Source organism: Microtus pennsylvanicus, chromosome 3, assembly GCF_037038515.1.
Source record: "Microtus pennsylvanicus isolate mMicPen1 chromosome 3, mMicPen1.hap1, whole genome shotgun sequence".
NCBI classification, from domain to species: Eukaryota; Metazoa; Chordata; class Mammalia; order Rodentia; family Cricetidae; genus Microtus; species Microtus pennsylvanicus.
In genome coordinates this window covers 96,809,969-96,835,359 of record NC_134581.1, presented here as the reverse complement: position 1 = coordinate 96,835,359, position 25,391 = coordinate 96,809,969, and the positions used below count along the sequence as shown (strand labels likewise).

General features: G+C 43.7%; 1 protein-coding gene across 2 annotated transcripts in view; it reads left to right on the top strand.

Moving 5' to 3' along the window:
• The window catches only part of Bmper (BMP binding endothelial regulator), a 263,284-nt gene that overhangs the window by 14,896 nt on the left and 222,997 nt on the right, over nt 1-25,391 (top strand). For both annotated transcript variants that reach the window (XM_075966511.1, XM_075966510.1), the window contains exon 3: nt 16,735-16,834. In XM_075966511.1, the coding sequence (XP_075822626.1) occupies nt 16,735-16,834 (100 nt within the window). The remainder of the gene's footprint in view (nt 1-16,734; nt 16,835-25,391) is intronic.

The window sequence follows — 25,391 nt, the reverse complement described above, 5'->3', positions numbered from 1 at the left end:
GTCAGAGATGCCAAGTCTGGTTTGTCGTATTTAATTATCTAGAACGAACTATGCCTCTTGCCTGATAAGATGTTATGTATTTATGTATGTATGTACAGGTGCAGTTAGCGCAATATTTTAGTTTGCAAGCTCTTATTCAAGTGGATAGAATGAAAGTGAGAGTGTATGATGGGACAGTAATTATTTATGTACTTTGGGGCCCTGAGAAACGTATTTTGAACACCAGACATAATTGACCGTGTTCTGCTCACTGGTAACTCTTGCCCCTTCTTCCTCACACACTCCAGTTTTGACTCCCTGTCTTCCCTCATGGTTGTAGGTCATTAGCAAGTCCACAGTGAGAGCCTTGCCTTCAGTGCTCACTTCTCCCACTCGGCCCAAGCAGCGGGGCCTCTTTCATTTTAATGTGCATAGGCATCACTGAGGGCTACTTAAGAAACACTTGCCATCCCTTACTCAGGACACCAAAGAGTATGTCGTTTGAATAAGCACGCCTCGTGTTTTTTAATGTAGGGGCTAATTAAAACAAAATTATTTCCAGCAGGAGCTTAATAGGAAGGAAAAGATGTAAATGTAAACAGAAGCTTTTATGTTCATATTTAAGTCGTTCAGGTACAATCGAGACTGCTACTATTAAATAGCTTAATAGTCTATTAATTCTATCTCATCACTTCTGCAAGGCTTTCCCCACATTTATCTTGTATGTTAATTGCTATTGTTATTGAAAAATTCGTTCTCTTTTCCATATAGTCTCCATCAAACCTCTGGTTTTGCACTTGGAATTAACCACTTGTTCTCCAAAGCCTGGATGCAGAAAGCTTTTGTCAGAACTCTCTCCGGCTTCCTCTGTAGTTGTGAGTTACATAGCTAATTGTCTCCTTTGCTGGATAACACGCTCAGCCAGGATAAGAATAGCATCTATTTCCCATGAGCCCCGGAGCCTGCAGAATAATGGCCTGGTTAATTCGAAACTTTGAGAGCCAACACCGTGTTTGCAATCCGGGGACAGTCTGAACTGAATTTTCCTCAAAGCCACCTTGTGATCTAGAACAGGATTTCTCTACAAACTGACCTCATAGTTCAGGTCACTAGCGCACACGAAAGCAAATCACACTGCAGCCATCAAAATCTGGGAGTCCGGCTCAAGTGCTGGAATCCTGTCCCCATCCTGAGCAGACTCCGCTGGAAGTCTTTCCCAACCACAAGGGCTGAGCAGGTGCCCAGGGGCTCAGTGAGAGGGGGCCACCAAACTGATTAGTTAGGGAGTGTATCTTAAGCAGTCTCCTGGGTCAGTTAGGTAGAACCCTCCCTGGCGCCTTTGGGTGGGACAGACTGGCCCACTGGGCCGACGCCAGCCTTTTCATGTCCCGGGTTCCCACGGGGATGCTCTGTTTCCTGTGGTCTCTCCGTGATGGTCAGCAGCTGCATGATGAAGCTGATGTGAAGTCTGTTGGTTGCTTCTTCAGCATGAGGAAGCTAGATGTAGCAACTTGATCAAACACCCAGGGTTTTATGACTGTCTGCTGGGATAAGGCCGCACCTGGAGGTCTGGGAGACAAGTCCCAAGGAGTGGAGGGCCAGGTAAGGCACTGGTTAGAGACCCTCCATACCACACCCCAGACACCCTCGGAGCAGTCACAGAGGCCACTTCCTTCCACTGACAGTTCTTTCTGGATGCCGCAAAGACCTTCTTGACTAGAGCAGAGCTACCTGGGCAATGTTTGCTCTTTTTCTCTCCCCTTTGCCTTTCTTCCTCCTCTCTACACTCTCTTTCCTTTGCTCAGGTTGAGTGTGGAATCAAGGTGACTGACTGGTTTGGATGCAAGTCACTGTCACTTAAATTCTGGCGATATTAATGATGTTTACTAGTAAATTTAATGATATTTTGGAAAACTTTAAAATACTCTGAAATTCTATTGCTTTAGCATCCCCCCTTTGTCATCTCCATAATTAGTAGTCTTCTCTCTGCTCTTTCCTTTCTCTGCTATTAGCTCAGCATTTCCACATTACCACTCCCCTAATTTTTATGTATTTTTTTTCAAGTCTCAATTTTAGTTCTTAGTTGTAGCCAGCAAACTGAAAGGTACACAGGGCATCGGAGATGGTGTGTGGTCTTCTTGTCGACAACATGGCGGTGGGACGCTGGTGAGGACAGAGTGTGCTGTGTGGACCTCACTGGCCTTGGCCATGGACGATTGGGGAAGGGCCAGCACTCACTACTCAGGGGTAAAGAGAAACGGCTGGGTGGAGCTAATGGGCTAGCTCAGGAAAGAGTCAAGAGGCCAGGTGGGGCCTCGGGACACATTGTTCACTAATGGCAGTGTGCTGATATAATTTAGCCTAGCAAAAAGAAAGGTCTGGAGAAACTTTACCCGCCTTCCAGAATGTGGGAGGGGAAGATTATGTTGAAAGGGTAGAGGAGAACTGATCTCAAAATTGCAACATATCCCTAGTTCAGCTTCTCCTCAGCTCTGCCTCTCGCTGGCTTCTAGAATGAGTCCCAAGTTGCTTGTGGGGTCTTGGCTCCCTGCTTCCTGGCTGAGGTTGATTGAGAGCATGGGCTTTTTCTTGGAGCCCTGGCTCTGTTACAGATGAGTATCATGGTTCTAGTTTTGAGTCATATATCTTAGGATCAGAAATTGAAAGCAGGGCTTGACTGTGGTCTCTGTAAGTTGTAGCGTTTTGGCTTCAGGGCTTTGTAAAGCTGAGAAGAGAAATTTACACTATGAAATTTTCCCTCTCAACACTTTCCATTATTCCTGCATGCCCGGTGCTCTCTCAGAACCTGTATCGTTTTAAATACAGCCTGGCCTTCTGGTGAGTCTGAGCTCTCTTGTTTGGGGATAATAATTGATAACTTTTTTTTGGTATTCTCAGTACACCTGGCCAATCAGAATATCCCTAAATTCAAATCTGGTCCCTCACAACAGACAGCCGCTGCAGTGTGGTGATTACATTAGGGAACATGTGTGACCTGTAGCTCTCAAGACAGTCTGATGAATGTTTGGCTTTGATCTTGGTATCTAGGTATTTGGGTGGTGGTAGGTGGTTGGTAAGTTGGGGATAGATGGTAGGTGGTCTGTGGCCCAACCAGTGGTCACATAATAGTCAATGCACACGTGTGTGTGTGTGTGTGTGTGTGTGTGTGTGTGTGTGTGTGTGGGTTTGTGTGCCTAAGAACCCAACATGCGATGAACTTCCTTAGCCCCTGGGAGGTTGGTTAGGCTTCTGTTTAGTGGACTTACCTTTTATTTTTTTTTAAATGGATCTTTATCTTCTTAAACCATCTTGGCAAGACTCAGCCAAGATGTATGTTTCCTTCTCTGTACTACATTATACATGCCTAAGATTGAAAATGCAGATAGTTCACATACTTAGGGTCTCCGTCCCCTCACTCCCAAGTCCTGAATCATCTACCTAAATGCTCACTCAGCATTTCCATATGGAAGGCTCGCAGCATCTCAGCTTGAAACGACCTATAAGGAGGTCATGTTTCAATCCTCCCCCAAGCCTGGGTCCCCCAGGTGTTAACATCCACTACTATGCTTGTTTTCTCAGCCCATCAGCCACTTGGTCCGTATCCCTGGATTCTGTTCTATTGTATCCCGTGGCAAAAGGCAAACCTTCAAAGTCTATTTGGGGGCTGGCAAGATGGCTCAGGAAGTAAAGGCGCTGCTGTCAAAACCGACCACCTGCGTTTGATTCATGGAACCCATGTGACAGGAAGAAAGAACTGACTCTCAAAAGTGGTCCTTTGACAACGCATTTGCACATCAGCACGTGTGCTCGTGCACATACACAAATAAATATTTAAGTTTAACAAAATGGGTTCTGAGAGACAACTCAGCAGATAAGAATACTTGCTGCTCTTGCAGAGGACTTGGTTTGGTTCCCAGCAGCTACGTGATGGGTTACAATCATCTGTAATGCTAGTCACAGGAAATCTAACACCCTATTCTAGCCTTAACATGTATCGGCATACATGCAGTGCAGGCACATGCAGGCAACACACACACATTTCTTTAAACTTAAAACATTATATATACACACACACATGTGTGTATATATATGATATCTGTCTATTTATGCAAAATCAATTAATGACATCTCATCTCATTGAGTCAAATATGAAGAATAATCTGTCTGTAGTCTTATGCAGTTTGGCTCAGGATGTCATCTTTAATTCATCCTCTTTTTTAACTAGTCAAGCTGTATCCTTATTTCCTCATTTAGCCTGTATGATCCCCCTGTTCAGGGTATTTTTGCACTTGTACTGTTCTGTATCTGAAACAAATATATCCTGTATACTGACTTGATCTCATTTCTTTGCTAAGGTCTCTGAACAAATATTTCCATTAGAGGGTCATTTAATAATCACTCTTCTCTGTATTGATACTGATGTCATTCTTTTCCCCTGTCCTGGTTTATGTTCTTCAGAACCCACTCCACTACCTACTATATCACGTAAATGTATGTCCCCTTAAGTCTTCCCTGCTAGAATGTCAGCTACATGAGGGACTTATTGTCTCCTGAACCCACAGTGTCTAACTTAGTGATGAACTCAGTTTGTCCATATCTATTTGATAAAGAAGTTTGTTCCATTTATATTTAATGCTTGTGATCCAGTAATTTGATCTAATTAATCCTCTCCCCTAATAATAGATTGAGAGTAGCTTGCCTTCCTACTATAAACTCTGAGGCTTTTACATTAGGAATACTAGTTCTCCCAGATCACTTTACCTTGTGATGGTGGTGGATGCTGGGAAGGTGGTAGAAAGGCGCTGAAAGTTGAGATGTTATTCTAACAATCCTGTGGCCACAGCAGCTAGTTAATATAATAAGAAAAACTTGCAGATGATTCCAGTTAAAGATGGCTCATTTATAAATTTTTCCTTTATTATTTTTTCTACTTTACAAAAGCAGCATATGTCCGGTAGGAGCCACATTTCATATCTTGAATTTGGATGTTTTCCTGGGCTAGTGATATATGATAGATAACTTTTTGGAGCAATAATATGTAGCTTTCATTCACTTTCAAGATAACAAGGGAGCAGGGAGAAGCCAACTCTCGCCATTGTACTATATCTCATAATATCATAGATGCTTTAAGTGTATTTTTTATTTGGAGTATTTATTCAGGCATAATTTCATGGTAAACCCAAAGAACATCCTTTAAAAATGTATTTCAAAAGTTCGTGCTACTGATCGTAATTGTTGATTTTGAAATGTTAATTAAAGTCTACTTTGCTTGTATTTCATATTTTACTTAAAACTTGTTATAGATGTGTGTACTACTAAAGGAGGCTAATTATTGTAATTTCAACAAGAAGACTGTTGCCTAGAATGAGCTCGTCCTCCTTCTCCATGTATCTGTAAAGCAAACTGTTAGACCACAGGTGCTTCTGAGTCACATTGCTGCTCCTTTGTCGGAGTGGGCTGGAGTGCAGGCCTGGAAGAGGATTTATTTGTGGGTTGTGAGTCTCAGAAGACTGACATACGTAGGTCGCATTTTGCATCAATGAGATAAGTGTACAACAGAGCGGTTTAAAGGCTCATTCAATGGCCCACAAAGTGTCTAAAGAACCAGGATGCCTGGGGTGATCTCAGAGGTTTGGATGGTGGAATTTGTTGTCATGTCTGTTCCTCCACGATGGGTGAGCAGCGCTGCTGACCGCTTCTGTTGCAACACCAGAGATACTTCTGCTGTGTTCTTGCTCCGCCCCATCTCTCTTGGATTGTAAGCTCTTCTAGGGCAGAAGATGTATCTGATTCATATTTTCTGTTCCCAGCAAAACCTGGCAAAAAGCCTGGCTCACAGCAGGGCCTCAAAAATATTTGTTAAATAGACTCATGGCTTTCTTTTTCTGTAGTCAGATAGGGTGGATTATGCAGTGGGAGCATTTAATCTACAGGAACACTTGCTTACAGCCAAAGCATCACAGTTCTAAAGGCCGATTGTTTTCTTCTGATGATTTTGTCTGTAGATTCATCAGTGTTGAGAAGCTGCCTTAAGAGGAAGGCTTTGTCAAGAGTAATGGTTGGAAATAATAACCAGCGCTATTTTTTTTTTTAAATGAGGTACACGAGAATCCCCTAAGCAATAAGTTTGCGTTAAGGATGCTTTATGGATATCCAGTCTTTTCCATGTGTTCATAATACCTTTAATCTCAACAGTGGATTATGTGCTAATTTGGCTCTTATTGATGGTTTAAAGAGTTTGAAAATGGAAACTAGTAGATTAACATTACATTCGAAGCCCGTGAAATACGCCTGTGGTTTCTCCCGTTCTTCCTGACATCTGCATGTACCCCTGGGAAAGCTTTAGTGGAGAGAACACGCTGCTAATGGCCCTCATGGATGAGTCAGAGCAACTCCAGCTCAGAATGGTTTGCATATGGGGAAGCTGTCTGAGGCTGGGGTTTTCTGGACTTTGAGACGCTCGTGCCCTCTTGCTCTTTTGCCTGGTGTTACTCAGACTGACCACATACCCTCTGAGGTAGTGCCAACTCTGTGCAGCCTGGGGCCAGGGAACTTCCTAGCATCTGAGGTACCACGTTGCCCTTACAATGGCGTAGAGGCAGGATTTGAGAGTCTCAGCCACAACCAACTGGGCCTTCTGTCTCACAGGGACCTTTGAAAGGCTCGGTGATTGCTGGTGGTCAGGGTCAACTGTGCAGATGTCTTTAAAAGTGTCTCACTGGTGACCAGAAAGTTACTTTGTCAGAATGACAGATGGTCTGCAGCAGCTCCTGTGCCCCGCCATTTCCCAGGGACGTCAGCCCTGTTTACTTGTCAAGACCAGGTACTTTTGCAGCTCCCGCGGTGCTCGGGCTCTCCCTGGGCAATCATCGAAAACTCTTGCGTTTCATCTGCTCTGGCTGGTTATTGACCCGCAGGATGGGGACACTCGGGGACGTAGGTTCAGTATGAATTGTGTATCGGTGAGGGGGATAGGCGCTGACATCAAGGGGCTCAACCCTCCAGGGGGTAACTTTGCCAACCATTTCTAAGATGTTTTGTTTCCATGTTTTAAACACATTTTTTTTATTCTTTAACAACAACTTATGTACTGAAAGGGTCCATTGAATTCATAGGCTTTTCATAGCAGAGAACCCAGATTCTGTTATTATATAACTAGGGAAAGGGACCTTTAAAGCACTGTGGTCACTGTCATCTTAATTGTCACATTTTCTATTTTCTCATAGAGTTGCTTTACTACAATTGCTTTGAAACTATGATATAATTATGTCATTTTCTTCTTTCAAATCTCCTCACGTATGCCCTCAGCTCTCTTTCAAATTCATGGCCTTTGTTTCCCCCACTAATTGTTGTTATATACATATATTACATCTCCATCGATCCATAAATACAACCTGTTCAGCCCATATAATATTAGTTGCATGTCTTTCCAGACTGATCGTTTGGCATTGGATAAACAGCTCCTGTGCCCCTCCCCTGGGAAGGCTGTTTCTCCTGCTCTCAGCATTCCTTGGTTGCCGTGGTTCTTCGTGTAGGGCTGGAACTCCAGTCTTTACCCTCATTGCCCGTCTCCCCCATACCCCTTTAGCCCTGACAGAGACTGTTTTGTCACCCAAACATGAGGAAGGCAGGCCAGTGCCCTGAGTCCTAGATCCTGCTGATGGTCAGAACCGAATCACCCAATATGGCCCATCATTTCCTCTGTGAGAGAAATCCCGAGAAAGGCAGAGGACTATGCGTGGAATTTCATAGCCCCCTTCTCTCCTGTTTCCTTCTGGGGCAGGGGAAGAAGTCAATTCATTATCCACCGCGTGCTGAAGGGCGCCCAGCAGTGTAAAGTAATCAGCGACGACAGGAGAGGCCCCAGGGCCACTCGCGCATGAAGCCACTCCTCCGCAGGGTCCACGCCCCTTGCCCCTGGTTTGCACCTTCTTCCCAAGTTAGGAGTCTTCTGGGAGCTTTCTCAACCCCCAACATCACCCATTTCCTTCCATCTCCCAGTTGTCGGAGTCCCTTCGGGATGGGGAGATTTGAACGTTTGGCCCAAATCAGTGAAGGGTGCCCATGTTTTTTCCCCCTTTCTTCACGTGCTTGGCTCCTATCCACCGTGGAAGAGGGCACAGCATGCCTTTTGGTTTTGCAGTCTTCTTTGAGTGCGGTAGCAGAGCAGTGATCGTGATAGGGCTTATGGTCACAGTCCGGTACCGCTTTCTAGCCAGTCTGTTTCGGTTTGTGAACGTGGGGCTGCCGGGGACCTTCGCTTACACGGCCTACCGACTGTACCGTATAATAAAAGACAGCCTCTGTTACTTTCTTTGGGCTACTATTTTTATTTGGTGGTTATTTCTTTTGTGTTCTGCCATCTCTAATGTTTTGGTTCTATTTCAAAATATGATTAAACAGAATGAGGAGCTGCTTGACACTGCCCTGTTTTAAATCACAGCTGCACTTGAGTAGTCCGGACGTTGTAACAGCCCATGTTCCTTTGTTCTATGAATTCCTTGAAAAGGAAAAACTGAAAGCCAGATCCTGAACCCTGAAACCAGACTAGGACCCCAAACAATCCCTCGAAAAAACTAGAGCCTGTTTTTTTAAAAAAAATTGAAATGTTAGGGAACTTGAACGTAAAAAGAGCCTCCTTATTAATCCCCCGTTGCTTCTGCTGGCACGTGTCATATTTTCAAGGTGGAGTATGGGGAGAGCACTGTCATTCCGTGATGTATGAGGGCCATATATCATCAGCACACCGTCTTTGTAGAGGATGTGGGTACTAAAAGACATGATTCTGGCCAGACAGAACAGCAGGGTCCTTACTCCTTTCTCTCACCCCCCTGCCTTTTTTCTTTAATCTCCTTCTGTTTTGTGTTGCAGAGAAGTGAATTTCTTCATGGGATATGACTTGTTGCAAAATAATCGGGGGCCCCAGTGGGCTTCATAAAGTCTTTTAAATGGTCTGGCTTCAAGGGCAGCTTTGTCCTGAGTTTGTGCTGTGAGCTGGGCCGGAGGAGGCCTCGGTTGCCAGGGTCCAGGTCTCTGGGGTAAACTCACTGAGCCTAGACAGGGAAGAAAGAACAACACTCCCAGATGTCGTACAATGGACTGCACGATGTTCTTACAAGACATTTTAACACAAAGGCTCCAGAATTATGGCTCTGGGAAAGGACGCCCTCAAGTACGAACTGAGGAAGAAATGGGCTCGAAAGGGTTGAGTCCAGGTTCTGATCCATCTTGCAAATGATGTTGACCAGGCACTTAGAAGCTGGGCCTTGTTTTTAAGTTGGAGATTTAATCTGTCTTCCCTAAAATTCAGATTTTTTTTTTGCTTGTGTGTTCAAATAAAACACCAAGGTTTATAATGGTCTGAGAGTGGGGAATGCTTGATGGAGGCAAATATTTAAATTCTTAGCAGCTAGGAAAGATAGCTCATCTAAGCCTCGAGACCAGGCTGTGAATTGTGGCGATCAGGCCATGCTTCGCTGGCAGAGAATCTTGCGTGCTAGCCTCTGCCCTGGATCACTGCAGACTTGGTGGATTGTTTTACTTCTCTGTGCTCCAGTGTTCTCCCTCAGAAAGCTGAGAAGCACCAATGGCTTCCGAAGGCTTGTTGCAAGGGTCAAGGGGGCGAACATACTATGGGTGTTGAGTCCAGTCTGGATTCTAGATTTTCTAGACATGTAGGGTCCTGTCATTAAGTCATAGGTCAGTTTCTTGCCTGGAAACTTTGTGCCACTAACGATTTGACTAGAGATAGGCGGGGACTGGTTGTGACCTTGGTTACTGAAGGAGTTTGCAAAAGCAGTGCAGGTTAGGGGTGGAGAAAAATCTGGAAATGCTACCCTCTGATACAAACGGTAAGTCCAAAGTGTAAGGGCCACAGTCACCCTTCCCTCCATTCCCTGACTGAGTTTGGTTCAGCTCAAGTGCAGGGAAGTCCTGGAGAACCATATTGCTCTCTGAGGATCTTTCAACTTCACTTTCAGAATGGTCTTGCTAGTCTTTCCCATTTCGCCCAAGTTCCACTGAACAGAGACACGACCCAAAGTCTTCTATTTGTGCACCCTTAGGATTTGTGGCAGGCAATTTATTTTGTACTTTTTTTTCTTCCAGCTCTTTCTGTATAAGAGTTATGGAGAAGTCAGTTTTACTATCAGTAATGAAGAAGCAAGTGAAAATACAATTAAAATAATAAATCACGAGTCAGATTTAGTATTGCCATTGGCAATCAGTGGGCTCTATCAGCACACCATGCCTACCCTTGGAAATCATTATGATTTCCAGCATGCCGAGAGCAGTTATTACCTGGAGGAGATAGGCTAAAGTAGGTTTAAGCTAGCATTAGCTCATCTCGGGTGCTGCTTATGTTCCCTTACAAAGCATCTCTTGCTCACAGGTTCCACAGAAGGAACTATCATTTCCAATCATTCAAGCAGCCTACTTTCTTTGGGTCTTTGGGTACCACTCAAACCCTTATTTCTTCAACCCTTGTTTGCATCTCTGCATTCAAGAACCTCTGAGGCCTAGCATGAGGTGTGAGGTCTCCATTCTTTCCAAGTCCTGGCCAAATGCTTTCGATGTTGCCTTACACAGCACAGGCTTTGCCTCTCTGACCCAGGTGGTGGGTCTGACTGGAAAACTCCCAAAGTAGCTCGACTACATGTTAATCTAGTTCTAAAACCCCCAGGTTGCGCTGGAGCTAACCTAATTCTAGTATGACATACCTATAAATTTTAGTGCCGTGTCTTAGCAACTAACCTTCCTGCCTGGACTCTTAATCCAGGCCTGGGAATCATACCGAGTTCTCAGCTAAACTGCCTGGCAGTTCTTTGAGGGGCCCGAGACACTTCCGTTCACTGTGGACCGTTCCTCCCCCTGAAAAACTTAAGAACCCCGTGAGGATAAATGAACTAATGTCTGCCCTGTTCTTCAGAGGAAAGGTGCTATGTAAACACCAAGTATTATTCTTCTATTTATGGGAAGTAGTATAATATTGCCTCCGAGAAACTGGGCCTTATGTTTAAAAGTACCATAACATCCCCTTGGGCTCTTTGGGGGCTTGGATTGGGTTAGAAAGGGGTACTTCAAGGAAAAGTTGAGCCATTTAACTTCATGCATGGGGAGACTAGAAATTCTGGGGAGAATATACGCCTTGAAGTTGGATCCGTTTCGCCTGGTCTCCCTTCCTTGGAAAGCTCAACATACAACATCCATATTCCTGAGAGAAAATTCCTGTCTGAGCAGTTTTGAGACAGGCTATATGAAACACCATTGTGTGTGCTTGAGGAATCTGATTAAGGGTCGGGGAGTCCCATGATCCTTACCTATTTCCAAGGTGTTGACTCCACGTCGAATTCTTCCTGTTTCTTGAGCTAGGAAGCCTGCGGCCTGCACTTATCCCTGCTGCACAGGATGGAGCGGAGTGAGCCATGGCTGAACCTGCTCATATGCCAGCGTTGCCAGCATGATGCTGGGTCGTGTTTCCCTCTATCAGCTGATGACAGAAGGGACGACCCATTGTCCATGGACTCGCTTCTACTCCTGTGGGTGTTTGCATCTGGATGGGGAATTTTTGAAGGTCATTCTATACGTCTTAGGTTACCACAATGAAATAGTGTGTGTATATGTAGGAGGGAGAGGTAGGCCGAAGGAAAGAAGGACTCCTAACTTAGGAGAGAGCCCCCTCTGCCTGCTTACTCTCAGTACTTTTCGGCCAGTATGCTCTATTGACATATTGGGCAGTGTTCATTTGGGCAGAAAAGAAGAGAATTATAACTTGTAGGCTTCCTCGTCTTCTGAAAAAGGATCTGACTGTTTGAATTTGCCTATTTGCTGAGGGCTGCCTGTTTGCCTTTGGGCACACCTTGCTTCCACAGGGGCCAGAACAGAAGGAAACGGAGGCCAGAAGAAGACACTTGCACAGCCTGCCGTGTCTCTAGTATGTATGGAGGACCAAGGGGCGCAGCAGCCGTACTGCAGGACACTGGCGTTTCTGTGTCATGATTTAACAAGTGTCTGTCAGCAGATGGCTTGCCCTCACCACTGCCACTGTATTAGCTGCTGCGTTTCTGTCCCCACATTATTGCCATTAGTTTTTATTTTTTAACGTAGATTTAAAAAACAGTTAATAGTTTCTGCATTCAATCATGTGATTGGCTTTGAAAAAGGTTTTGGAAGAAATATCTTCAAAGACATTTGTGGAAATATTCAAGGACAGCTCCGTGACGTTTTTCTCTTGTAGTGCATGACAGCATCTAGAAAGACTTCCCATTGGTGTCCCCGCTGTCTCTGTCCTTAGCTCACTCTCAGGAGCCTGTTCTGCAAGCAGGACTCAGGCTCAAGGCTGGCGCTCTGAGGGCCAGGGAGCTCCGTGCTGCCATCTGGCGGCAAGTGTGAGACTTAGCAAGCTGCCTGTTGTCATCCTGTCTGAACTTGGCTGCGGCTGGAGCTGTGGTTTGGCTGCTGTCCTTATGGAGTTTTCTTGCCAGACATGTAAATTTTTTTCTTCTTTTTTACTCTCTATACCTCCCCTTTTGCTTTTTTTCATGTTGACAACTTGTTAATGGTGCATCCCAAGGCTATGATATATATATATATATATATATATATATATATATATATACACATATATATATATGTATGTGTGTATGTGTGTACACACATGTACATACATACTTGCATGCATACATACATACATACATATATCATAGCCTTGGGATGCATCATTATATATATTTGTGGATATTAAGGTGTCTGTCCCTTTTTTATAAAAGGAGACATGAACCATGCAGGCCTTACTCCCCAACTGGCTGACCCTAGAAATGGCAAGCACAGAAACACGATGAGGAAGCCAAGAGCTGTGGATTTGTGCTCTTACACGTTGATTAGGTCATGTTCTGACCTTTTTCTTGGGTGAATGTGGCATTTTGACGATTGTTTCTGTTTGCTTAGAATGGGTGATTTTTCCAACCCCACCTGGAATTTGTGGAAAACAGAGGGTGTCAGTCTTTCTTTCAGAGGTGTGAAGGCCTTGATATCTGATTGGACCTCCATTTCTCGTCCCCTCAGAGCAGCTGGTACATGGAGTTGTCCCACGACTCCGAGGCAGGTCCTTGGAGTGATTCTGCTCCCTTCACACATGGAAAGTTGTGAGGAGGACCCAGGCGGGGACGCTGTTTTCTTCCGCTCTGTTTCCTGCATACCCATGGAGGTACCGAAGTGTCTGATTACACAGTGGCTGCATGTCCAGGCTGTTAACGTGACAGAGCCCTCTCAGTGTTCTAGGTCTCCCACTGTGTCTGCTGACCCTGGCCATGTGGCTGACCCTTCTTTACCTATAAAATCAGGTTGAGGTGAAGTTTTGTGTAGAAGAACGCACTTACGGTTCTTACGTAGCTCAGAGTCCAAAGAGATCAGAGAAAGTGCCCGGATGTGTGAATCAACAGCTCAAAGAGTTTGCTGAATTAAAACATGAGCTGAGCAAGTCTCAGCCTCTAGCCTCAGCTCTGGTTTGTAGCAGGGGTGAGACCTCCTGAAAGTGGGGCTTGTGTTGGCGATGCCTCCACTCCTCTCCAGAGCCGCTGGCTCCAGGATATGGGTTTTGTGTCTTGTCCAAGTCCAGGAAACCAGGCAAACCAGTGTTAATTACCTGTGTCTGAACTTCCCGTGTAGTTGTTAGAATCAATTAAGGGGACGAGGAAGCAGCTTCTCAAAAGTGGTCTTGCAGCTTGATTGTTTTGTTTTCCTCGAGGGCCTGGTATTCTAAGTTCATCTTCACATCCACACCAACCAGCTTCCGATCAGACTCCAGAAAAGTAATCTGGTCTGGCAGCTCCAACCTGACCCCTGACGGGACAGAGAAAATTCTAAGGGTAAACAAAAGAGAAATTTTATCTCCCTAAACATATACTTAAAGTTCAGGAATGAGTGTGTGTGTGTGTTGTGTGTGTCTGTCTTTGTATACATATATTTTTTTAAAATCCAGACGTGACTGTACAAATTATCTGCCTGGGATATCACACATGGTGCACTACAATTACAAGCTATTTATTATGAGTCTTGGGATCCTGCTATGAGTTTTAACTGTCTCCCAAGTTTCCAGTTTTGCTAGAAGCGCTTAAGAGTGCATGCCTTCCTACCTACAGATCTCAGATTCTTCTCTCCATCACTCTGACTGTCCCATGAGTTTGAGCTCTGCCTGAGATACCTCCTTCTAGAGAGGACGTGCTCTTAGGGGACCCTTCTGATGCCTCCTTTTGGAGAAGACACCGTCTTAGGGAAACCTTTTCTCGGCTGTGGCCAGCTTTGCTACACTGTCACACACCCGTGAGACAGAAACCCTGCTTGTGATAGTCACAGTTCTCCTGGGGTGAGGGAGTTTGTGCTAAACTAGGATCCTTGCTTTGCAATGAAGCCACAGCCAGAATGTCAAGCAGTGTGGACATAAACACCGGTCTGATAGTTAATCTCGTTGCCTTCAATGGGAATTGCCTAAAACTTAAAAATAATATATCTCTTTAGTTTTCATTGTGATTCTAACTATGTTAGGTTTGGAATTTAAGAAAAGTTATAAAAACAAAACTGCGAGCTGTGAAGCCATCATCAGTGGGAAGGAAAGAATGAAGCTGGGGTGGGAGGGCTTGAAGCCAGAGCACCTGGCCCGTTGTCTCCTTGGCCCAGACAGCTCCTTCATCTGCCTGGTCTTCACTGGGGACAAGGACACTCTCACAGCTGTGCTTCAGAGCCTGGGCGGGCCATCTTGTATTATTCAGATCTGTGCTGAAGTAGGTAGAAGGCAGATACATTCTTTGTTAAGAGTGCCTCTGCGTGGTGGGTGTGCTCTGGGGTACAGTTAAGAAGGGAGACTGCTGTGCCACGGATCGGAATGAATGAATGAATGAATGAATGCTGTCAGCCCTGGGTGTAATTATCATACAGTAGACAGTGGAAAAGAAGAACAAGGACTGGGGTCGGGAAGGAGCGAAGGAAAGAGAAAGAAACAGGGAGGGAGAGAGGAGACCAGACATTGCCTTGCAGAGGTGACACAGGCTCCTATCCTTCGCTGCAATCAAAAAAAGAAAAGAAAAACAAACAAACAAAAAACCAAAACAAACCTAGCAACAACAGCCCTTTCAGGATGGAGTCCAGGTGTGTACTCTTTCTCTGGGTATGTCCACCAGACTTGGGACAGAATATTAACAGTGATCTTAGCAGGCCTCAGGAGGCCTAGCTAAGCAACAGGGCAGGAGAGTAGCAAGACTTACAGAGAAAGCAAACGGTTGAGAAGCAGATCCAATCCTCCCTGCTCCCTCTCACCCATTGCAGAGGCTGCAATGGAGATTTGAAGGGCATAGGGTTCTATGACTCCTCGGAGTGTCCAATCATTTGAAGGATGACAATCTGGACTGGTTTCAGTAAGACACTGGGAGTGTCTTGTCAACTCTAGAGCATAAAAGAAATTTGGGAGCAACATGGAGGGGGCACATTTTCTCTTAAACTGCCCAGAGTCTGCACTTGGTAGATGAGCTTGGGTTGACCCTCAGATTCTAATGTGCACAGCTCATACCCTCACTTTCTCCCTCACACACTGACAGGCACACTCACCAAGGTCCTAGACCAGAGCTGGGAGACTGCCTTCCACTCTTGAAGTATACCGAGAACACATGACTCATCTTAGGGTCACTGGAGTACGTTCTCCTGATCTCTTCTGAAGAGAGCGGTAGGCTTGCTCCAAGCTGAGCAGAGCTAGGACTATGGTTCCCCATAGTCACACTTGGGGAAATGAAGATTTTAAGTAGCTACAGCCTCGGCTCAGGCTCGCACATGGGTGGCCACACATTTGTGACTTCAGAGGGATCCTTCCTGGGGCCTCTGAAGCTGCTTCAGAAGTGGAAGGCCAACTACCCTCACTGAGCAGTGCTTTGGTATTTTTTATCAGTAAAATTTACCTCACAGGATTCAAACCACAATGGGAGCCATGGTACAAAACCTGTCATAAGCCTTTGTTACAGCCCAGATCTCCCTTGGTTGATCAGGTTTTGCTATCAGAAGAGCTCTCTCCTCTCTGTGGAGTCAAAGCAGGCAGCAGGGGTGTTGGGATCTCCTCTAAGACCTTTTAACAGCTAACCTTTCGGGATAAACCAAGATGTAAATGCTTACCGCACTTTCATTAGCATAAGCGCTAATGTAACGCAGCTGTCCCACGGCTATAAAACACTGAGGACTGTGTCTCTGCTTGGCATGTAGAATATTATTTTTTCTCTTACTGAACCGATTCAATGCTCAACTCTGTCGTTATTTGAGTTGGAACTTCAGATTGGTGCGTTTTAATGCACTCTACTCTTAGGGCCTGTTGGACAGCCGTGAGAAAATATTTTTGTTCTCACGACGCAATCCCGGCCCAGGTAGCCAATGGGCAAAATATGATTTACACAAATATTTTCTTTTCTGGAGTGTATACTAAAAAGAAACCTTAGGATGGAGCTGGAGAAAGCTTCTTCCTCGGCATGGGGTTATCTGGGCAAGGCTGGCTGGCACATAAAGTCAGAGCTTTTCAGCTCGCCTCATCTCTGAAATCACGCTACTTTGCTAACGTCCGGTATTCCTGGGGGACGCTTCTGTTCCAGGGAAAGAAAAATTCCATCAGCTATCTCGGAGTTTTCTTGCCAAATTGAAGGCAGGGTAGGAAAAGGGAGCTGCAGCTGTGGGTTTTGGATTCCGAGTGAGGTTGATCCCGCATGTCCCTTGTCTCTTTTTGTCTAGAACAAAGAGGTGACTTGCAAGAGAGAGAAGTGCCCCATGCTGTCTCGGGACTGTGCGCTGGCCATTAAGCAGAGGGGCGCCTGCTGTGAGCGATGCAAAGGTGAGTGGGCCCTGGCCACTTTCTCTGCCGGCTGTTGCTCCGGGCACCTTCAGTTCTCGCTCTCACCTTTCTTCCCTTCTAGCTCTTGGCTGGAACACAGGTGGGTGTCAGGAGGGAAATCGGAGCATTGTGTACACAGGCCTGGCACGGGAGCTGCCAGAACGGGGTGCGAGGGGCTGAAGACGCAGGCAGATCTGCACATTTGGTACATTTTCCGAGGCAAGTTGTTAAAACGCCGTGGCAAAGAAGATGCAAACGTGACGCCTATGCACATCTGTACACATGCACATGGGCGTGTTTTGTCAAGAAGTTTCAACACTTGGTTTTTCCAGGCTCCACGCTCGTCTAGCCCTCCTCTGCCAGAGGAGTCTTTAAACCCAAATTTTATCATTTTGGTTCCTATTAAAATTTTTTTTTCCTTCCCAAATTAAATCTCTGTTCTCCCGCTCGTCTTTGAAGCAGCCCCCAAGTCTCCTGCCCCCAGCCCTTGTGCCCTCACGCTTGTCTGGAATGCTGTCTGGTGGCGCCTGCTGTTGGCTTTGGCCCAGGTCTTTCCTACCACCCTGGCCAGGGGCTGCGGCATCGGAGGCCCCTGGCTCTCGCTTGACACTTGCCCCAGAAACTTTCTGTGGTGTGTAGTTCACACAGACAATTCAGCATTGTGTGTCCATTTTTGTTATTTCGTTTTAGTGCAGGGACCTGCCTCTAGAAGGCAGAAGTGGGGTGTGGTCTTGAATGGTGTGGGGATATATAGTGCAGTGTGGTGTAGCGACACCTGAAACTCAGTCCCAAGAGTTAGGCTATGTGCTCCTGAAATACTCTGCTAAGTCAGAACACAGCAGTACATGTCAGAGTGGAGATTCCCCAAAAGTTCATATAGGCTCAGAAAGGGTTTGCTTACTGAGAAATGCTTCTTGCGGATATCGTCTAATCAAAAAGCGATCATCTTGGATTAGGGTGGCCCCAAAGCTAATGTGACCAGTAAGTGTCTTTATGCAAAAAGAAAACTAGACAGACACAGAAAATAGGGTTGTGGCCCAAAGAAGCAGAGGCTGGAGCAATGAATGAGGCTTGAGGAAACTCCCGAGGCAGCTGGAGCTGATAGAGGCAAGGGGCTCTTCCCCTGGGGAGTTCCAGATGGGCACCTGAGGACCAGCACCTTAATTTTTGACTCCTGATCCTTCACTGCGAGAGACCAACTTTCTGTTACTGTTTTTAAACTATTTATTTAAATTGACAAATAATGTCTTTGTATAGTGTCAGATACAGTGTGATATGCATGGGTGTGCAACCAGCACATTAGGGCAATTAGCATACCTGACACCTCAAACATGTAGTTACATTTGATATTTATTGTTTTGTCCTTCTAAAAACCATATATTTTGAGAATTTCATACACTTAGTGTACTTTAATCAAATCTGGCCCCAAATTCCTTTCTCTCCAACTCCATCCATGTCTCCTGCACCACGAATTTTCCCTTCCAACTTCATGTACTCTTTTTTAAAAATAAAAAATCTCAGCATTCACCTAGTGCTGCCAGAATGTGTAGGGCCAGCCATGGATAGTGGGCAATAGGGGCTGCGACTCTCTTTCCCCCCCAGGATCCATCCACTGCCAGTAGACCCCTAGCTAGCCCCAGAGCTCTGTGGGTCCCTCCACTATCGGCGATGGCATTTTGACTGGCTTGATCTTGGTCAGGTCTTGTTTGTATATGTTCAGTCACTGGATCACACTTGCCACAGGCCTATCAGGTCTAGACAACCCCATCTGCAGCAGTCACCCACAGCCTTTGGCTCTGAAAACCCTCCTGCACCCTCTCCCATGACGATCCTTGAGCTTTGGCAGGGTGTGGTATGATATAGAGGTCCCGTCATTTAGGGTTAAACATTCCACAGTTTCCTGTTCTCTGTACTTTGATCAGTTGTGAGCCTCTGTATTAATCATGATGAGAGCAGAGCTACGCTGAGGTTTGGGTATATAGATACGTATTTATAGATTGAAGACATGCTCATTTTGAAGAATAATAGTAGAAGTTTCTGCCCCAGGACCTTATAACTTAACCTTGAGTTCTTGGCTCAGTCAACGATAACATTCATGAGTTAAATCTTGTGAAGCAGATCGGAAATCTAATCAGTGTGGTCGATTACTCCTATAACATTTGTGCCACTATTGCCCCAAAGGGCCTAGCTTGCCAGGCTGATCATTATTATGGGTTTTTGGGTTTATAGTTGAGTAAGATCAATGACTACTTTTCTTCTTTTCCTCAATAGTGTGCACAGCACCTTCTAACACTATGAAAGCTAGCCAGTGGGGATGATGTTTCCAGATCAGTGCCAGCATGATTCTTCCCTGCCCCTATGACTCATGGATGTGGTATCTGCAGCAATAATGTATTAGTATTGAGTTTCAAAGAGCAGTATTAAGAGGCTGTATTCGTTTTGGGGGGGGGGTGTCTCTGGCCAATAATTTCAAGAGACGTATCTCATACCAAACACTGGGCATTTTGTTTGATAGTCTATTGTTTCTTGGAGAGGCATTATATCCCCATATTGGGCAGCTCCATTTGAACTCCGTCTCTCTGTCTGTCTGTCTGTCTATCTATCTATCTATCTATCTATCTATCTATCTATCTATCTATCTATCTATCTTAATATGTATTATATAATATCTACTATATTATATATTATATCTATCTAATCTCTGAAGTAGGATGTAGAATCTTTTGGCTATACACAGGAGTGGTACAGTTGGCTCATGTAATAGTTGTATTTCTAGCTTTTTTGAGGGACTTCTACATTGATTCCCATAGTGGCTGAACAAGTATGCATTCCATCAACAGGGCCAAATAAATATAATATCGAACTGCTCTCTAAATATATATATCTAAGCCAGGATTTCACATGACTTTTTCAAAGGTGGTCTTCTTTTAAATAAGTGTTAATTATCCCCTCCTACTCTGCCCTCGGATTCCCCACTCCACTATTACTTCCTGTGGCATTATTTCTCTTTTCCCCTGTGTTATACTATTTCCCTTCCTTAAAAATCTCTCCATGTTCCTTTCTGGCTTCCTGACTTCTACAAGCACTCCAATTTCAACACACATATTTAAAGATCTACATATGAGAGCAAGTATGTGGTGTTTGTCCTTATGGTCTGGGCTGCCTCACTCACAGTGATTGTTCCCAGCGCCATCCACCCCCTGCTGTAGATTCTATTTTTCTTTACAGCCAAATAACACTCTGTTGTGTGCATGCACCACGTTTCCAGCATCAGTTCTTCAGCCGATAGATATCAGAGCTTTCTCACTTGCTGCTTATTGTGGATAGAGCAGCAATGAGCATTGACAAGCTCTAGAACAGAATATAGAATCCCTTGAGAATATCCCCAGGAGGAGTTTTGCTGGATCCTATGATAAATCTGTTTCCAGCTTTTTGAGGAACCTCCACAGTGATTTCTATAGTAGCTGAACATTCTACCAACAGGGAATAGTTATTTCTTTTCTCATATCATTTATGTAAACACCTCTCTCTCTCTCTCTCTGTCTCTCTGTCTCTCTCCGTCTCTGTCTCTCTCTCCCTCTCCTCTCTCTCTCCTCTCTCAGTAGCTATTCTGACTGGGTTAATATGAAATATTAAAGTAGTTTTAATTTGCATTTCCTCATTTCCCTGATGGTTAAACATGATGAATATTTAAAATAAAATTTCTTAGCCATTTGTATCTCTTCCTTTGAGTTCTCTCTGTTCAGTTTCATAGCCCATTTTAAAACTGGGTTGTTTTCCTGATGTTTAGTGGTCTAATATTTTGGTACATTCTAGGTACCAATTCGCTGTCAGATACACAACACTCTGTGGGCTCTTCTTCCCTCTGCTGATGTCATTGTGTGGTGTAAGAAGCCTCTTAGTCTTATGATGTGGGATTCCCCTCTGTGTGCTGTGATTACCATTAGTGAATAAAGAAACTGCTTTCGACCTATAGCAGGACAGAACTTAGCTAGGCAGGAAAAGCTAAGCTGAATGCTGGGAGAAAGAAGGGTGAAGTCAGGGAGAAGCCATGGAGCCACTCTCAGAGACAGACATGCTGAAACCTTGCTGGTAGGCCATGAGCCTCATGAGAAATTATAAAATACTGGAAGTGGGCTAATATTAGATGTAAGAACTGGCTAGCAATACACTTAAGTGATTGGCTAAGCAGTGATTTAAATAATATAGTTTCTGTGTGGTTATTTTGGGAGTCTGGGTGGCCGGGAAAACAAACAAGCGGACTCCTTACTACAGTTTTACACAGTCCTGTGGCCAATTGTTCTTAATTCATGTGTTAGCGCCGTGCTGTTCAGGAAGTCCTTACCTGTGCCTGCCTTCTGCGTTTTCTCTAGCAGATTTGGAGTATCAGGTCTTACATTGAAGTCCTCCATCCATTTAGGGTGAATTTTGTGTAGGGTGGGAAATAAGCATCTGGTTTTATCCTCCATGTAGTTATCCAGTTTATCCATAACTTCTTGTTGAAAAGTCTGTCCTTTCTCCTGGAGTAGTTTTGACATCTCTGTCAGAAATTAGCTATAGATTTATGACCTTGTATCTGGTTCCTCAATTCTATTCCATTCATAAGTGAGTTTGTTTTTATGCCAGTGACATGCTGTTTTTACTACCATATCTCTTCAGTGCAATTTAAATTTAAAAATCAGGTATGGTTATACCCCTACTAGTTCTTTCATTGTTCAGGATGATTTGGTTATACTCATGTGTGTGTGTGTGTGTGTGTGTGTGTGTGTGTGTGTATGTGTGTGCGCGTGCGCATGCGCTTGCGTTCACACGCCTTTTTGTATGCGATTTAAGATTTCAGTTTCTGGGAAGAATTGCATTAGAATTTTGATGGCATTACAGTGAATCTGTAGAATATTTTTTATTCTTTAGCCATCTTCACAGTGTTAATCTTATCAATCCATAAGATTGTGGCATTTCTATACTCTGGTATCGTCTTCAGTTTCTAACAGTTTTAATGTTTTTATTCTAGAGGTCTCTCACTTCCTTTGTCAGTTTTATTCCAAGATATTTTGACGTTATCGTGAGAGGGATTGTCCTCCCAATTTCTATCTGTGTCATTGTCTGCAGAAATAGTAGTGACCTTCGCGGGTTAATTCTATATCCTGCCATCTTGCTGGAAGTGTTTATTGACTGTAGGAGTTTTCTGGTGGAGGGGTTAGATTATACATATAATCATACCACATGTAAATAAGAATACTTTAGTGTCTTCCTTTCCTATTTGTGTGCACATTATCTGCTCTTGTTTTATTTTTCTAGCTAAGACTTCACTCAGTATATTGAACAAAGGAGGGTGGACATAGCTTCTTGTTCCAGGTTTTAATACAAATGCATCAAAGTTTTCTGTTAGTATGATGCTGTCTGTGGGCTTGTTGAAGCTTGCCTTTATTATGTTGCAATATAGCCCCCAAATGTCTAGATTCTCTAGGACTTTTAGCATGAAGAGATGGTGTATTTTGTTAAAGTCTATTCTGAGATGATCATGTGGTTTCTGTCCTTGGATTTATTTATGTAGTGAATTATATTTATTTTTTATATAAGTTAAATCATTCCTCTATCACTGGGATGAAGCTATCTTGATCGTGGTGGATAATATTCTTAGTGATGCTTTTTATTCAGTCTTCAAGTATTTGATTTAGTTTTTACAGCTATGTTCATCAGTGAGATTTGCCTATAATTTTCTTTTCCTTTCTTTTGTGTGTCTTTATCTGACTTTGGTATCAGTGTAATGCTGGCTTTATGTGAAAGGAGTCTGGAATTACTCTTTCCTTTTTCTATATTATGGGATGGTTTGAGAATCACAAATTTTACTTATTTGTTAAAGGTCTCGCCGATTCAGAATCTGGAGTTTTCTGGTTGGGAGATTTATTTATTTATTTAATTGTTTCAATCTCATTCCTTGTGATGGATCTGTTTAAAGTTGTAAATCTTTTCTGCTTAAGTTTGATAGGTCATATGTTTTAAGACTTTCTTCCGATGGCTGAAGCAGTGGTTAAGCATACTTTCTGCTCTTGCTGAGGACCTAGGCTCAATCCCTAGCACCTACATGATGCCTCACAACCGTCTGTAACTCCAGTTCTGTGGCTTTCAAAGACATTTTCTGCCCTCTAAGGCAATGCACACACAATGGTGCACATATACACAAGAAGTCAAAACATTCAAACATATAACATAAAAAATATGTCTCTTAAAAAAGCTTTAAAGAAAGAAATCCATCCACTTCTCAATGTTTTCTGGTTTAGTAGACTATGTATTTGAAGTATGGACTTTGGTTCTCTGGCTTTCAAGTCTGTCTGTTTCACTGTCTGCCTTTGCAGCTCTAATTTTATTAGTCTGGGTCTTCTTTCTCTTTCTTTTGGTTTGTTTGGCTAAAAAATTGTCAATCTTGTCAGTATTTTCAAAGAACCAGCTCTTCATTTCATTGATTCTTTGTATTTTTCTCATTTTTATTTTATTATTTTTGTTCTGCTCTTAGTTGTTTTTCTCCTTCCAAGGCTTTAAGGTGCAGCATTAAGTTGTTTATTAGGGTTCTTCCTAACTTTTTGATGGAGACACTCTAGCTACAAACCTTCCTTGTAGGACTACCTTAATTGTGTCCCATAGATTTTTGGTATATTGTATTTTCATTTTAATACAATTTTAGGACTTTTTAAATTTCCCTTTTTATTTATTTAGTGATCCATAAATTCATTATTTAATATTGTTTTGTTCCATCTTTATGACTTGGTAGGCTTTTTGTCAGTGCTTGAGTTTCAGTCTTGGGGCTATTCACAGCTGTTGTGCAGTATCCGATGCGATCCTAGCTCAGTTGTGGTAAGATATGGTTTCTGGATTCACAAATAAACCACCCATAGCAAGTTCTTGATGTAGTTCCTCAGAGGTTGAAGTTGGAGTACCAGCAAGAACCAGAGATGAGAATGATTAATGGGGTTCACAGACCCTTTGGAAAGGTCTGTAAGTGACAGTGTTAATGTCCTAGAGGGCAGGGGATGGCTCCCTTAGAGTGAACTAGTGGCTCAGGTACAGACTTCCTCAGATGTCTGTGGTGTGTAGTTGTGAGAGGTGAGAGTGAATACATTGATCACGTCTTAGTGATGGAATGTTAAAAGTCCTTTAGTTAGTTTGAAATGCCCAATAAATTATTGCTAGCTGTAGCCACCCCATTGTGCTGTTGTCTACCAGAACGTACTCTTTCCATCTAACTGTCTCAGTACACCCAATAACTAACCTCTTTCTTCTCCTTCTGTCTCTAGCCTCTGGGAATCTACTTTCTATTTCTGTTTCCATTGTCTTAGCTCCCAGGTTTGCAGGGACGCTCATGGTAGACAAGGGTGTGGTGCTGTTAATACATTCAATATCCTGTGTACCCAAGGGAATTTCTGAAGTGTGTAACCTTCCTTTCTTGTCCATCTACTTCATTTGTCTTCTCTCTGTCTCCCAATTACCCTGATTTTCCAGAAGAAAAAGATCCCAAGGTACCACAATTCCAGAGCTTTCTATTGGAAATAAATAGACTACAGTGGTCTCAAGAATAGTCCAGAGAGTTCAGCGTTTGAGTTGTGATGGTGGCCGCTGGGCACTTTGGGGAAGTCAAGATTTCTACAGGCCTTGCTGAGGGCCTTCATGAGTGACGCTTCATGACCCTCCTTTTTCAGAGTTCTAGGAGATAGGTTAATGGTGCATGCTTATAGTTTCTCTATCCTAAAATAAGGTGCTGTGGGCTTTAAAGAACGTAGTTATCTTTGTTTTTCTGGTTAAAATCATTTCTTAGTCTTACAGGGGAAACTTGAAACTGGAAGAAAGAACCTACTCATCATTTCCCCTTGCAGAAGTGAACTATTGTACTGTTTATTGTGAAATCTGTTGCTATTTGGCTCACTTCTCTCTGTCCAAGTGTTTACATGATTGATATGGTATTGTTTAAGCATACAAAGTAGCAATTCCCCTTATATTTTCATACATACTTGGTTTTGATTACTGCCCCTTCCTCCGCCTCTCTCTTGTCTCCCTGTCCTCCATGTTAGCACTGTATTGTACTATTTCACTTTTTCCAGCTTGACATAATGGTAGAATACCTCTGTTTATTCAGCTATGTTGCCCTTAGGAAGTGCATGAAATTCTTCTGTGGGAAAGTATTTTTTTGGTTATTTTGGACATTGTGGTTATATACCAGGTATTAGTCTTGGGGAAGGATACAGAAAGGAGCTGATGCAAAGCCCACTGTAACCTCGAGGCATTGGGCTTTAGCCTCCCGAGGAAGCTGGAAAATGCCAGGAACCTTCTGGTACCATGTATTAACTTCAGGAAAAGCAATAATGGGTCATTAGTGTGTAGTCTAAGTCCCAAGCCAGATGTGACATCTGTGTTCCTGCTAAGTCCTCTTATGGGCGTTCCCAGGCTAGCTCTGAAGTTGCTGTCTTTTCCTGCACAGTTGGAATGACAGAGTGGACAATGATTAGTGCAGAACTTTGTGCTAATACTTTATTAAGAAACAAGTGATGTTTTGACAAAATGGTAA